This window comes from Coregonus lavaretus (assembly GCF_964263955.1).
Source record: "Coregonus lavaretus genome assembly, chromosome: 26".
NCBI lineage: Eukaryota > Metazoa > Chordata > Actinopteri > Salmoniformes > Salmonidae > Coregonus > Coregonus lavaretus.
The window spans coordinates 18,933,466-18,948,622 of NC_140013.1; the positions used below are offsets into that span (position 1 = coordinate 18,933,466).

Sequence of the window (15,157 nt, forward strand, 5' to 3'; positions counted from 1 at the left end):
ATAGTAGCCTTCCTGCATGTTAACATTTACATTTTAGTCATTTAGCAGACGCTCTTATCCAGAGCGACTTACAGTTAGTGAGTGCATACATATATATATATTTTTTTTATCATACTGGCCCCCCGTGATCGAACCAACAACCCTGGCGTTGCAAACGCCATGCTCTACCAACGGAGCTACACGGGACATACCATGGCCTCTTCCAAAAGGTCTGAAACTTTATGGCACAGAAGATCGTGTGATGATGGCCTTTTGACATATAAATCATTAGTAATGGCGAAGTTAAATTGACCTGCTATGATCGCAGATGCCTCACACTGTAGGGAGATGTGGGAAAGAGACAGGCAGAAGATATGACAAGTGACGTGTATGTCATTTCTGGTAGAGGGAGGAAGGGGGCGTTTTATTTATACCTAATCCTTAGTTATTTTATATATTTAATTTTTTTTTTTTTTTTAAATGATTTCAATATTATTTAAAATCAAGCACGGTCAAATAGAAATTCGACCTGTAATTTGATTTATTTCCATAGCTAGTACGACTCAATCGCGCACCCCTTGAAATCATGTGGTACGTTCCATAGCTCTATGTTGCCCCGGAAGAAAGCAGTTTGCTTTTACCACTTGGAAAGTGATCAGCTCGTCAGATTGCAACCGTAAAAGTGCATGATCAACTCTCATAAAAAGAAACACAACTCTTGGAATCCAAGGTTTGCATAAAATATTCACATACTTTTAATATCCAAAACTGTGTTGTAACCGTGGATGAACTGACGTAAACCTGTGGCAAATATTTAGCTAGCTAGCCAACAACGGCTAAATATGTTTTCTGACTGTTGTGTTGAGAAACTAACTTGGCTAGCTAGTTAGCATTCCAGCTAATCGTTTCCATTGTTTTGGTCGAATTTGATTGATCTCTTTACCCCATGTATTCTAGTTAACTAGACATGCTAGATAAATACAGATTGCTTTGCTGGTCCCACGTATTCGACTACTGTTGGCTTTAAAACATCATGACAGAAATAACCTGCGAACTGACTAGCTAAAGTAGCTGGCTGTTGGCTACCCGTGTTAGTTGGCTAGGTAGCTAGCTAATTAGCTTACATTTCTAGCTAACTCGAATTAACGTTAGCTAGTTATGTCTTTCTTGATAACAACAAATAAGCAACACCCCAGTCGTGTGTGTATTGTTGTAATCTTTATGCAGATAGTTACTTTTGTGGTTAAGATGATTAATCACATGTATAGTCATGATTAAGCCAGATCAAGATAATATTGCTTGCTTCACTTAGCTAGCTACTAACCTTAGGTAATTGATTGCAAAATAACGTTGATCCGGTAATTTTACATTTTAAACTGCATCGTTGGGAAAGGTTCGTAAGCAAGCATTTCGCTGTAAAGTCTACTCCTGTTATATTCGGCTCATGTGATACATTACATTTGATTTCGAAAATCAATGCATGTTGTTAGCTAGTTGTCTAGTTAGCCTTTGCGTTTTGCTTTTGTAATCGCAGTTAAATTGCCTAGCCGCTAGCTAACGTTAGCACTCAGGCTAGACCTGTCATACGAAATCTTGTCAATATATGTTTTATTGGATTTGATAACAACCGTTCTTCCGTACATTGTACTATAGTTCGTATTTAGACTATCTAGCTAGTTACCCAGTGCAGTGGGTTTATGAATTTTTCTCTCCGTTCGACATTACGGTGACGCAGTTATTCTGGCCAGCGTTGTTAAACGTTAACTAGCACCTACAACAATAATTGGGAGAAACTCCTGCATGTGTGTCGATGCATATCGTTATTTGTTGTAGTTATGTGTACGTTAACTGGGTAGCTAGCTAGGTAACTAACGTTAGGTAGCTAGTAGAGTAGCGATCGTTGATGTGTCTGCTGTCTGTACATGAAAGCATCCGGTAGAAATGTAACATTAGCTAACTAGACGATCAAAGTAACTTGGATGAAATCTGGCCGCTAGCTCTGATTCTACAGTAGCCAGCTATTTCACATTTGTTTATCAGCTTCCAACCGAAAGGTCCACATAGGTCTCCTGATGTGGTTTAAGCATTGTTGTGGACGTAGAGCATCCAATTTTGGCTGGTAAGGTCTCCCTTCCGGTCTTTAGAGCTTGGGAGTGCAGAACCGGAATCGCAAAGCACGTGAAATACACTGAGTGTACAAAACATTAAGAACATCTTCCAAATATTGAGTTGCACCCCCCAGAACATCCTCAATTCGTCGGGGCATGGACTCTACAAGGTGTCGAAGGCGTTCCACAGGGATGCTGGCCCAGTTTGACGCCAATGCTTCAGACAATTGTGTCATGTTGTCTGGATGTCCTTTGGGTGGTGGACCATTTTTGATACACACGGGAAACTGTTGAGCGTGAAACACCCAGCAGTGAAGGCAGTTTTTGATACAAACCTGTGCACCTGGAACCTACTATAATACCCCGTTCAAAGGCACTTACATATTTTGTCTTGCCCATTCACCCTCAGAGTGGCACACATACACGATCCATGTCTCAATTGTCTCGAGGCTTAAAATATATTATTTAACCTGTCTCCTCCCCTTCATCTACACGGATTAAAGTGGATTTAACAAGTAACATCTATAAGGGATCATGTCCTGGATTCACTTGGTCAGTCATGGAAAGAGCAGGTGTTCTTACTGTTTTGTACACTCAGTGTATTCACATGTATTCACACACAGCCTAGTTTCAGCAAGAGCGCGGCTCTCAACTGGTTGTCGCATGGAGCAGCTCACAAAATAACGAAATCGGTAGCTGGTAGGGTAGGTAGTTAAGACTTCAATTTAGGATATCAACCAGTAAATGCTAACTAATGAAACAATGGTTATGCAAATCAGGTATTGAAAAAGTTTCATCCGAAGTCTTGGTTGAATCTTTGCCAAGTGCAGTTCAGTCATCATGCGCTGTTTGAATGAACATTTCTAAAGGCTTTCCTTAAAAGTCTTCCCAATTAAATGTTGACTGCAAAGTACGTCTACCTGGCAGAATGATATCTATGATTTGTATCAATCGGTAGGGCATTTGTTTAGCAAACTCACATGTACGGTACTGTAGGCCTACATTGTACAGTACAGAAACACCACTAGCCAAATGGTCTCTTGCTAGGCACACAATTGAATGAAAGGGCAGCTACACCCTCCCCACAATATTTGTTTTGATTTTCCCAGACCTCATAAATGGTCTCCTGGTGTGGTTTTAAAGCATTGTTGTGGATTTAGATCATCCAATTACTTTTGTTTTTCTATTAAAAAATATGGTGATTTCGAGAGTGACTTCATAAACTATAGGAAAACATAAAATTTTACACACAGGATGCCTTTCCTTTAAAAAAAAGAGAGAGTATACCCACTTCTCCAGGCACCGCTACACCACTACAGCTACTGTCTATTGAATGGGCTAAGGTCCACATAACTTATTGACCAGATAGCAGCTAGCCAAGTAACGATGCATGCGTTGGATGAGATCTGTTTGTACAGCCAACTGGCTAACATTAAACATAGGAGTTATCTGATCTGTGGTTTACGCCTTGTCTGGCGCACAACCGTGAAAACCACTTACACATTACAAAGTATATTAGCTACAATGTCATCTCCCCTCTCCTCCTGCTGTCTGTCTGTTGCTGTAGGATAGTACAGTGTTCGGACTGGCTGAGGAGGCAGACCTACAGACGGTATCACAGACATTGGACAGATTTGTAAGTTAACAGACTCGAGTGAACTATTGGGATGGCCCAGTACTATAGCTAGTTGAGCCACTGCCAGAGCAGGGGCATTCTGAGAGTTGATTAGCTATGTAATGTGACCATACTGTCTTGTCTTTATGTATGCTTTATAATGTTATGGTACTATGTAGGTCATCACCTCAAGTCTCTCACTGTAAACTGTGTTTTTATTATAGAATCTTATAGATTTGAATGGACAAGGAGACCAGAAATACATAGGTACTTCTCCTATATACTATCTGTAAATAGTATACTGTTTATGGTATGGCTCTCAGCTGAGTGAGCTGACAGATTCATTGTGTGTGTGTGTGGACCCAGCCCAGCTAGTTAACCCGTGTGGAGACTCCGCGATGCCTGTGAAGAAGAAGAGGAAGTCTTCAGGGTCAGATGACCCGGGACTCAGGAAGTGTAAAATCACCTGGTGAGGAACCCCTCCTCACCCACCACCCGTCACCCCTGCTCCTCACCCACCACCCCTGCTCTCCTTCTCCTCACCACTCCTGCTCCTCACCTCACCACTTCTCCCACCATCCTTCACTATTGGATGTTTGGTCTTTTCCCTCCACCCCCTACACAAACCCCATTTTATGGCCCCCACCCCTCAAAAACCTGCTGTATTTAGAGCGGTAGTGGAACTCTGCCTCACCCAACCCTTCTACTGAAGACCCTCCTTCTCCTCACCCATTCCACCATGTGTGTGTGTTGCAGCTGCTGCTTGCTGGCTTTGCTCTGTGCAGTGAGCCTGGCTGCTTGACTGGGGAACTCAACACTCAGCACATATTTGTCCCCTTATGCAGCACAGACCTCAGTCAGTCTGCAGGAGAGGAGGGGGGGAGGAGTGTGTGTGACACTGAATATCTTAAGAACTCCTCTCATGCATGTGTCTGAGTCTGTTTAGTGACCATGTTCTATCCTGTGGTGTAGTTCCTGACTGTGTTCTATCCTGTATGTTGTAGTTTCTGACTGTGCTCTATCCTGTGTTTTGTAGTTTCTGACTGTGTTCTATCCTGTGTTGTAGTTTCTGCAGACCCCAGGCTCCAGGCCGGTTGATCAGCCCAGATGACCAGTTCTCCAATAAGAAATGTCTGGCCTGGTTCTACGAGTACACAGGTACAGTGCCTTCAGAAATTATTCATACCCTCGACTTATTCCACATTTTGTTATGTTACAGCCTGAATTCAGAAATGTTTTCTCACCCATCTACACACAATACCCCATAATGACAAAGTGAAAACATGTTTTTAGAAATATTAGCACATTTATTGAAAATGAAATACAGAAATATGTCATTTACATAAGTATTCATACCCCTGAGTCAATACATGTTAGAATCACCTTTGGCAGCGATTACAGCTTTGAGCAATGTTCCCTCTTATTTTTTTCCGGCACAGAGCAAATTTCTGCTCTGAGCGCAAACTTGAACGTTGTGAAAATTCTGTGCAACTTGTGGCGCGTGTTTACTTTGAACACTGAGGCTGTACCCGCTTTAAGTTAGTTATAACAGTGGTCAATTAGGCTACTGTTGCTATTTTATCATAATGTAGGCCTATCAGAGTGGCCTTCCATAAAAAACAATGGAGAAAATGCATCTCATAACATTTTAACATGGAAATAGCTGTTCTATCATTCAGCCTACAGTAGCAGCCAATGTGTGGTGTTCAATGTAGGCCTACATTCCATAAAACTTTTTTGGGAAAAACAACCTTTTAAGGATTGACATTAACCTGTTGATCCACTTGTCCTTCAGACAAGGTGACTGAAAATGTTGTGGTGTTTGATGCAAGAAACCACTTTACAAAATAAAATTCATTATTATTCCCTTACCATTATTACAGAGAATCAGACAAATTATGCTACCCTCTGCCTATTGGCTACTTAGCTTATTCAAGCCTGTCTCAAAATACAACACTGCCCCTTTAAGACAGAAAAAAAGCTATTTACCTGACTTGCTTTTCAAAGATGATTAGAAATGCACACGTTTTGTACTCTTGCAGGAAGCAACCACTCCCCCACTGCTGACTAGAAATTAGCTGTAACCTGGCTAATAACTCCCTTAGTAACATGCCCCAAACATAATGCTTTGTATTCAGGACATAAAGTTGATTTCTTTGCCAAATTCTTAGCAGTTTTACTTTAGTGTCTTATTGCAAACAGGATGCATGTTTTGGAATGTTTTTTATTCTGTACAGCCTTCCTTCTTTTTACTCTGTAATTTAGGTTAGTATTGTGGAGTAACTACAATGTTGTTGATCCATCCAGTTTTATCCTATCACAGGCATTAAACTCTGTAACTGTTTTAAAGTCACCATTGGCCTCATGGTGAAATCCCTGAGCGGTTTCCTTCCTCTCCGACAACTGAGTTAGGAAGGACGCCTGTATCTTTGTAGTGACTGTATGTATTGATATACCATCCAAAGTGTAATTAATAACTTCACCATTCTCAATGTCTGCTTTAGTTTATTTTTACCTATCTACCAATGGGTGTCCTTCTTTGTGAGGCATTGGAAAACGTCCTTGGTCTTTGTGGTTGAATCTGTTTGAAATGTACTGCTCGACTGAGGGACTTTACAGATAATTGTATGTGTAAGGTACAGAGATGAGGTGGTCATTCAAAATAATGTTAAACACTATTATTGCACACAGAGTGAGTCCATGCAACGTATTATGTGACTTGTTAAGCACATTTTAACTCCTGAACTTATTTAGGCTTGCCATAACAAAGGGGTTGAATACTTATTGACTCAAGACATTTCAGCTTTTCATTGTTCATTCATTTGTAAAAATGTATAAAAACATAATTCCACTTTGACATTCTAGGATATTGTGTGTAGGCCAGTGACACATCTCAATTTAATCAATTTTAAATTCAGGCTGTAACACAACAAAATGTGGAATAAGTCAATGGGTGTGAATAATTTCTGAAGGCACTGTTTGTCATATCATGATGATCATAGATACAAAAATAGGACGGCCTATTAACTTTGATACACACTCGGATAGAACTCTTTTTAAGTCGCAAGGAACTCTGAAGTTGATTATTGGTCACTAAATATAGAGTCATTTATACCATTTTGTGTGTGTGTGTTTTGTGCATGCTTCCCGTGTGTGTGTGTGTGTGTGCATGCTTCCCGTGTGTGTGTGTGTGTGTGCATGCTTCCCGTGTGTGTGTGTGTGTGTGTGTGTGCATGCTTCCCGTGTGTGTGTGTGTGTGTGTGCATGCTTCCCGTGTGTGTGTGTGTGTGTGTGCATGCTTCCCGTGTGTGTGTGTGTGTGTGTTTTGTGCATGCTTCCCGTGTGTGTGTGTGTGTGCGTGTGTGCCAGGTCCAGATGAGGTGTTGGGTCCAGAGGGGATGGAGAAGTTCTGTGAAGACATTGGAGTGGAACCAGAAAACGTTAGTCTTCCTCTCCTCCTCTTTTCTCTTCATCCATCCAGCCATCCATCGTTGATAATTATGATGTATGTTCTCTCCCCCTCTCTCTCTCTCTCTCTCTCTCTTTTTCAGATTATCATGTTAGTTTTAGCATGGAAACTAGAAGCGCCAAATATGGGATTTTTCACTAAGGAGGAGTGGCTTAAGGGAATGACTTTACTACAGTGAGTAACCTTGATTTACCACATCACATGTCTATGTTTCTGATGCTTCAGACTCTATAGGTGTGACTGGGAAACCATGTGTGTGTGTTTGTGACACTACACCCCCCTATAGGTGTGACTGCATAGAGAGGTTACAGGGGAAACTGGACTACCTGCGCAATCAGCTCAACGACATGATCATCTTTAAAAACATCTACAGATACGCCTTCGACTTTGCCAGGGTGAGTCCTCTATCACTGGTTCATAGTCAGGAAATGGTTTGACTTCCTGAAGAGAGGATCTGGATGCATTCGGAAAGTATTCAGACCCCTTGACTTTTTCCACATTTTGTTATATTACAGCCTTATTCTAAAATTGATTAAATTGTTTTTTTCCCTCATCAATCTACTCACAAAACCCCATAATGACCAAGCAAAAACAGGTTTTTAGAAATGTTTGCAAATATATAAAAAATGGAAATATCACATTTACACAAGTATTCAGACCCTTTACTCAGTACTTTGTTGAAGCACCTTGGGCCACTCAAGGACATTCAGAGACCTGTCCCGAAGCCACTTCTGCGTTGACTTGGCTGTGTGCTTAGGGTCGTTGTCCTGTTGGAAGGTGAACCTTCGCCCCAGTCTGAGGTCCTGAGTGCTCTGGAGCAGGTTTTCATCAAGGATCTCTCTGTACTTTGCTCCGTTCATCTTTCCCTAGATCCTGACCAGTCTCCCTGCCGCTGAAAAACATCCCCACAGCATGATGCTGCCACCACCATGCTTCACTGTAGGGATGGTGCCAGGTTTTCTCCAGACATAAGGCTTGGCATTCAGGCCAAAGAGTTCAGTCTTGGTTTCATCATACCAGATAATCTTGTTTATCATGGTCTGAGAGTCTTTAGGTGCCTTTTGGCAAACTCCAAGCGGGCTGTCGTGCCTGTTACTGAGGAGTGGCTTCCGTCTGGCCACTCTACCGTAAATGCCTGATTGGTGGAGTGCTGCAGAGATGGTTGTCCTTCTGGAAGGTTCTCCCATCTTCACAGAGGAACTCTGGATCTCTGCACTGTACTTACATTCTCTTCTTCTTTATCATCTCTCTTACCCCTCCCTCTGCCTCCCTCCCTCCCTCTCCCCCTCCCTCCCTCTCCCAGGATAAGGACCAGAGGAGTCTGGACATGGACACAGCTAAGTCCATGCTAGCATTGCTACTGGGGAGAACATGGCCACTGTTCCCTGTCTTCAACCAGTTTCTGGAGGTAACACACACCCAATGCTGACCACACAGCTGTGTGGTTCCTGTACTGACTCGCTCCTAATATTTATCACCTTTCTCCACCCCCTATCTCCTCCTCTCTCTGTCCTCCCCCTCTCCCCTCTCCTCTCCCCTCTCTTCCTCGCTTCTCTCTCCTCCCCCTCGCTTCTCTCTCCTCCCCTGCAGCAGTCCAAATACAAGGTGATGAATAAGGACCAGTGGTATAACGTCTTAGAGTTCAGTCGTACAGTCAGCACAGACCTCAGTAACTATGACGAGGATGGAGCCTGTGAGTACACACACACACTAAACCACACAAAAACACACACACAAATAAAAAAACACACATACACAGTCCCTCTCACACTAACACTACTCTTTCTCTCTGCAGGGCCGGTGTTATTGGATGAGTTTGTGGAGTGGCAGAAAGCTCGGCTGGCAGCGTTATAGCGGAGAGAAGAAAGAGGGAGCAGGAGGAAAACGAAAGAGAGAAGCACACATGAAGATGTTCTCCCTCCGTTTGAAATATACAGAAACGGCACATATACACCTTCCATGGACTGTGCACACACACACACACACGCATACGGTGTCATGGAGCGCACACACACTTCCAGTGACGGCCTCTGTGCTTCGTGGGCCAACAGTGAAGTTCTCTCTCTCTCTGAAGATACTTTTCCAGTGTTCATTTAAACAAGTTCAACAAGAAGAAAACAAACAAAAAGCTAAACTAAAGAGGGAACTATTTTTCATATATATTGCATCTGTGGCCACAGTTGTCTAGCCATTGTTAAGATCGACTGGGGAATTTATCGGTTTCCTTGAACATTTTTTCCCTTCATTTTTGAGTCTTACCTCGTTTATAGTATGTTTTCTGAACAAGAATAAAGAATGGAATTGTACCAAACCTGCTTCTAACCTCTGATTGGTACAACCAAACTTGCTTCTAACAAATAACTTAGCAAATACCAATTTCTCAAGCAAGAATTTACCTAGGACTGTCTGGGCGTGGTCTGAGTGGGGAGGGGAAAACTATATGTTATTGGCAGAGAGGTTTGGAACTGCTTCTTATTGGTCTATTAACAAATGTTCTGCCTGGTGACCACCAGACAGGCCAAAACAGGCTGTAATTTCAGGCTGTCTTTTCAAACAGCTCTTACACTGAAAGTACATTATCATAATTTTCACAGTATTACTCCAGCCTCAGTATGGAAATATACACAGTGTACACAGCATTAGGAACACCTTCCTAATATAGAGTTGGACCTCCTTTTGCCCTCAGAACAGCCTCAATTCGTCGGCACATGGACTCTACAAGGTGTCGAAAGCATTCCACAGGGATGCTGGCCCATGTTGACTCCAATGCTTCCCACAGTTGTGTCAAGTTGGCTGGATGTCCTTTGGGTGGTGGACCATTCCTGGTGCACACGGGAAACTGTTGAGTGTGAAAAACCCAGCAACGTTAACAGTTCTTGACACTCAAACCGGTGCGCCTGGCACCTACTACCATCTTTTGTCTTGCCCATTCACCCTCTGAATGGCACACATACGCAATCCATGTTTCAATTGTCTCAAGAAATCCTTCTTTAACCTGTCTCCTCCCCTTCATCTGCACTGATTTGAAGTGGATTTAACAAGTGACATCAATAAGGGATCATAGTTTTCACCTGGATTCGCCTGGTCAGTCTATGACATGGAAAGAGCAGGCGTTCCCAATGTTTTGTACACTAACCCTAACCCCATAAAATACAGGGAAATCACGTTTTTGACTGCACTGGGCCTTTAACCCAATAGAAAGAACACGAAAAAGTCCAGAGCCAATAGCCATCGGCTTTATATTTAATCAATCACTTCCCTCCGAACACTTCATCCCATATTGTGTACCTCTAATTTGGAGCCCTGTCTTGCAGTCGTGTGATTCGCTAAACTCATAATGATAAATGTTTATGTTCACTCCTATATAGGCCAGACTATAGTTGTTGTTATTCCAGGCTTATTAGTGCTACAGTGCCTTGCAAAAGTATTCAGCCCCCTTGGCGTTTCTCCTATTTTGTTGCATTGCAACTTGTAATTTAAATTGATTTTTATTTGGATTTCATGTAATGGACATACACAAAATAGTCCAAATTGGTGAAGTGAAATGAAAAAAATAACTTGTTAAAAAAATTTCTAAAGAATAAATAATGGAAAAGTGGTACGTGCATATCTATTCACCCCCTTTGCTATGAAGCCCCTAAATAAGATCTGGTGCAACCAATTACCTTCAGAAGTCACATAATTAGTTAAATAAAGTCCACCTGTGTGCAATCCAAGTGTCACATGATCTCAGTATAGATACACCTGTTATGAAAGGCCCAAGAGTCTGCAACACCACTAAGGAAGGGGCACCACCAAGCAAGCAGCACCATGAAGACCAAGGAGCTCTCCAAACAGGTCAGGGACAAAGTTGTGGAGAAGTACAGATCAGGGTTGCGTTATAAAAAAATATCCCCAAACTTTGAACATCCCACGGAGCACCATTAAATCCATTATTAAAAAATTGAAAGAATATGACACCACAACAAACCTGCCAAGAGAGGGCTGCCCACCAACACTCACGGACCAGGCAAGGAGGGCATTATTCAGAGAGGCAACAAAGAGACCAAAGACAACCCTGAAGGAGCTGCAAAGCTCCACAGCGGAGATTGGAGTATCTGTCCATAGGACCACTTTAAGCCGTACACTCCACAGAGCTGGGCTTTATGGAAGAGTGGCCAGAAAAAAGCCATTGCTTAAAGAAAAAAATAAGCAAACACGTTTGGTGTTCGCCAAAAGCCATGTGGGAGACTCCCCAAACATATGGAAGAAGGTACTCTGGTCAGGTGAGACTAAAATTGAGCTTTTTGGCCATCAAGGAAAACGTTATGTCTGGCGCAAACCCAACACCTCTCATCACCCCGAGAACACCATCCCCACAGTGAAGCATGGTGGTGGCAGCATCATGCTATGGGGATGTTCTTCATCGGCAGGGACTGGGAAACTGGTCAGAATTGAAGGAATGATGGATGGCGCTAAATACAGGGAAATTCTTGACTAAACCTGTTTCAGTCTTCCAGAGATGTGAGACTGGGACGGAGGTTCACCTTCCAGCAGGACAATGACCTTAAGCATACTGCTAAAGCAACACTTGAGTGGTTTAAGGGGAAACATTTAAATGTCTTGGAATGGCCTAGTCAAAGCCCAGACCTCAATCCAATTGAGAATCTGTGGTATGACTTAAAGATTGCTGTACACCAGCAGAACCCATCCAACTTGAAGGAGATTGAGCAGTTTTGCCTTGAAGAATGGGCAAAAATCCCAGTGGCTAGATGTGCCAAGCTTATAGAGACGTACCCCAAGAGACTTGCAGCTGTAATTGCTGCAAAAGGTGGCTCTACAAAGTATTGACTTTGGGGGGGTGAATAGTAATGCACGGTCAAGTTCCGTTTTTTTGTCTTCTTTCTTGTTTGTTTCACAATATAAAAAATATTTTGCATCTTCAAAGTGGTAGGCATGATGTGTAAATCAAATGATACAACCCCCCCAAAAAAATCCATTTTAATTCCAGGTTGTAAGGCAACAAAATAGGAAAAATGCCAATGGGGGTGAATACTTTTGCAAGCCACTGTTATGTGCAAGTATTGCCTGGGGAAAAGGTTACAACCAAATACACTGGGACTAACTTTAAATTAACACAATCATCCAAAGTTAACATGTATTTTTAATGTTTTATTTCCAATTGCTTTTTACAAAATAATCATGGAATCCGCTGGATTTGATGACAAGTTAAAATCTCAAGTGTTTCTGGGAATTTGTGTGTGAGAATTTGTGATTGAGAAAATGTTTTACAATGGAGTGAAATGGCGAGGCACTACCTGTTAAAGTTGTCCAGTAAGAAATACTAATTTTTTTCTGTTTCAAACCATTTTGGTACCGTGTCTCTGTATGCCCTATTGAACATGACCCTGATCTTTCTGCTCAGGGGCTGCATCTATCAAGACTAGGAGGGCTGATCTAGAACCAGTTTCGCCTTTTAATTCGTAATGATTAAGATTATATGGACAGGTTAGGACTGGATCATTTATCAGCAGCCCTACTCTGAGACGCTTTATGAATACAGGCCCAGATCTTGTATGTCACATCTCCAGTTGAAAGACGGGTTTCTCCTGGCCCTGGGATGGGCTGGCTGGACTGGCTGTGTCCCTTTCGTCAGGGTCTGAGTCTCTGCCCGGGGGGCTCTGGGGGTCAAGGGGGCTGGCGGTGGCAGCAGCCATGATGGTGTTGAGCCTGGTGAGGGACAGTGAGCGCTGCTTGGCCCGGGGGGCAGGGGAAGTACATTCCATGGGGGAGGGGTTTGGCAGGTGACCATAGCGATGCCCCTCCTCATCGTACTGGTACAGACGAATCACACGGCTCCGTCTAGCTGGCTGGGGAGGAGAACACATCTCTTCTCCCTCCCCCTGCCTCACCTCTCCCCCCTGTCTCGCCCCAACAGACCCTTGTTCTGAATCACTGCTACTATCGCCTCTAGATCCTCCCTCTTCAACCTCTCCCTTGCTCTCTTTCCTCCTCTCCTTACATTCTGTCCTCCCCTCCTCTCCCTCTCTCCCTTCCTCACTCTCTCTTCTTCCTTCCTCCCTGACACTTTCATTCCTCCCCTCCTTTCCCTCTCTCCCTTCCTCACTGTCACTCCTTTCTTCCTCCCCCTCTCTCCTGCTCCTCTCTTTTCCATCAGTGCTGTCTCCAACCTCCATCCCCTCTTCTCCTCCCCCCTCCCTCCCTTCCTCTCCTCTCCCCTGGTCGCAGCCCTCCAGATAAGCAGTGTTCTCTTCATGACGTTTGCCCCTGAAGCTTCTCTGAGGTTTGGCCGGTGGAGATGGGCTGACTTTATCCATGGTAACGCTTGTCGTCGAGGCAGAGTCATCCTCATCCTCTTGTTCCACATCCTTCCGGAATGCCACGCTGACTGTTTCACCATGGTTACGACGTCCCTGTCCTAGCGACCGCACCCAATTCACACACCTTAGAGAGAAGGAGTGCTGGTAAAATGTATCTGTATTTAATGTTGATGCTGTTTAAATGGGAAGTTCAGTGTTTTACAACTAGACTACTTTCACTCTGAAAGCAGTCTATGGGCCAAGAGAAACTAATCAATCCATGGTTCGGTTTTATTTAAACAACCACTACAAGTTTCAGCTAACCATGATTTAGTTTCTCCTGGCCTATATTCTACTTTCAGGGTGAGGAACCATCTAACATGAAGTTGTAAAATACTGAACTTCATCTTTATCGAATGTAAAATAAAGGTGAATAGATGTTTAATATAGGTAGATAAACCCATGCACCTGTCCAGTAGAGGCCTGCTCAGAGCTCCAGAGCTGAGCCCCACCAGGAACGTCACCACTACTGATGCCGTCACCGCCGCCGCAAACACACCGTCAGAAACCACGGGAACATCCCTCTCATCTCCATGATCACCCAGAACACTCCTGACCGTCCGCCTGGGTTCGAGCACAGGGTCCTGTCGACTGCTGGCAGTCCTGAGGGAGCTAAAGAGTGAATGCATGGGTGAGTCCCAAATGGCACGCTATTATATAATACACAACATGGATGCCTTACAACAGTACTTACAGCAGGTAGGATGTGAGTGTAGTTTGTCCTCCGGCCAGTAGGACGCAGTAGTACAGGCCGCTGTGGTGAGGAGAGGCAATGTGGATCCGCAGGCTACCATCTCGTTGCATAGCAACCACATCCTTCTGGTTGGCATGCAGACTGCTCAGGACCCGACCGAACGGGGTCTGCCAGTACTGGACCACTCCTACACACACAAACACCAGTATAACAGGTGTATGGGGACATTCCACAAAGGTAGTCTTTTTTGTGTGTGTGTGTTATCTCACCTGTATGTGTTGTGTTCATGCAGGGCAGTGTGAGGCTCCTCCCTTTGTGAACTCTGACCCTGGAGGTGTGGCTAAGGGTTAGACTGACCACGCCCATACAGAGGGCTGAGCCAATCAGCAGAGACCCCATAATTCTCCCCATCCCCACCACTCTACACAGGGACACAGTAAGGACAATGTTTCCCAGAATGCTACATATACCTCATAACATGCTTTTATATTCCACAGATAAATAATAAAGCAATCAACCAATCAATAAATCAATTAACCAATCAAGTATCAGACAAACTTTCTCTTGGCATACTCCTTCATTAAAACACACAGGGTGAATAAGTAATAGCCTTGTGGGAAAAATAATTGTTCAATACACTGATCCTCATCACAGTATCATTATTACTTACTGTGTAGTTTGTTCTGAGTGTATCTCCTTATACAACAAACCGTCTTAAATTAAACTAACAAGTTAGATGTTTCATGTCCATCTCCCCCGTTGTCTGATGTGAATGTTGTCTTTCTTCAGTTCAGAAAAGTGTAAAGTGCAGTTTCTCACATGACTTTTCATATGTCCGGTGACTCCGGTCCCTTGGGGTTAAACATTAATGACACAGCGCGACAGACAGACACATGGCTACCTCGGTCACGGCCACTGGTTCTACCTGGCAGT

The 15,157-nt window shown here is 43.4% G+C and overlaps 2 protein-coding genes across 5 annotated transcripts; one reads left to right on the forward strand and one right to left on the reverse strand.

The window, feature by feature from the left end:
- Positions 1–594: 594 nt before the first annotated feature.
- LOC311102257 (DCN1-like protein 5) lies at positions 595–9,486 on the forward strand. 4 transcript variants are annotated; one of them, XM_084143533.1, is made up of 11 exons: positions 598–709; positions 3,655–3,723; positions 3,927–3,969; positions 4,069–4,171; positions 4,769–4,860; positions 7,072–7,142; positions 7,254–7,345; positions 7,458–7,566; positions 8,475–8,579; positions 8,762–8,864; positions 8,967–9,486. In XM_084143533.1, the coding sequence occupies exons 4-11, from the start codon at positions 4,101–4,103 to the stop codon at positions 9,023–9,025; spliced, it is 702 nt and encodes a 233-aa protein (XP_083999659.1). In that variant the 5' UTR covers positions 598–709; positions 3,655–3,723; positions 3,927–3,969; positions 4,069–4,100; the 3' UTR covers positions 9,026–9,486. The 4 variants fall into 4 exon arrangements, with proteins under 4 accessions (XP_083999660.1, XP_083999659.1, XP_083999662.1 ...); XM_084143534.1 differs by lacking the exon at positions 3,927–3,969 and having other exon boundaries at positions 595–709; XM_084143535.1 differs by lacking the exon at positions 3,655–3,723 and having other exon boundaries at positions 622–709.
- A 2,810-nt stretch (positions 9,487–12,296) lies between these two features.
- Positions 12,297–15,040, reverse strand: LOC311101294 (uncharacterized protein). The gene is made up of 5 exons (XM_084142422.1): positions 14,895–15,040; positions 14,494–14,645; positions 14,225–14,411; positions 13,939–14,142; positions 12,297–13,615 (listed from the first exon to the last, which is right to left on the reverse strand). Exons 2-5 carry the CDS (start codon positions 14,633–14,635, stop codon positions 12,730–12,732), a joined length of 1,419 nt encoding a protein of 472 aa, XP_083998548.1. The 5' UTR covers positions 14,636–14,645; positions 14,895–15,040; the 3' UTR covers positions 12,297–12,729.
- Positions 15,041–15,157: the final 117 nt, after the last annotated feature.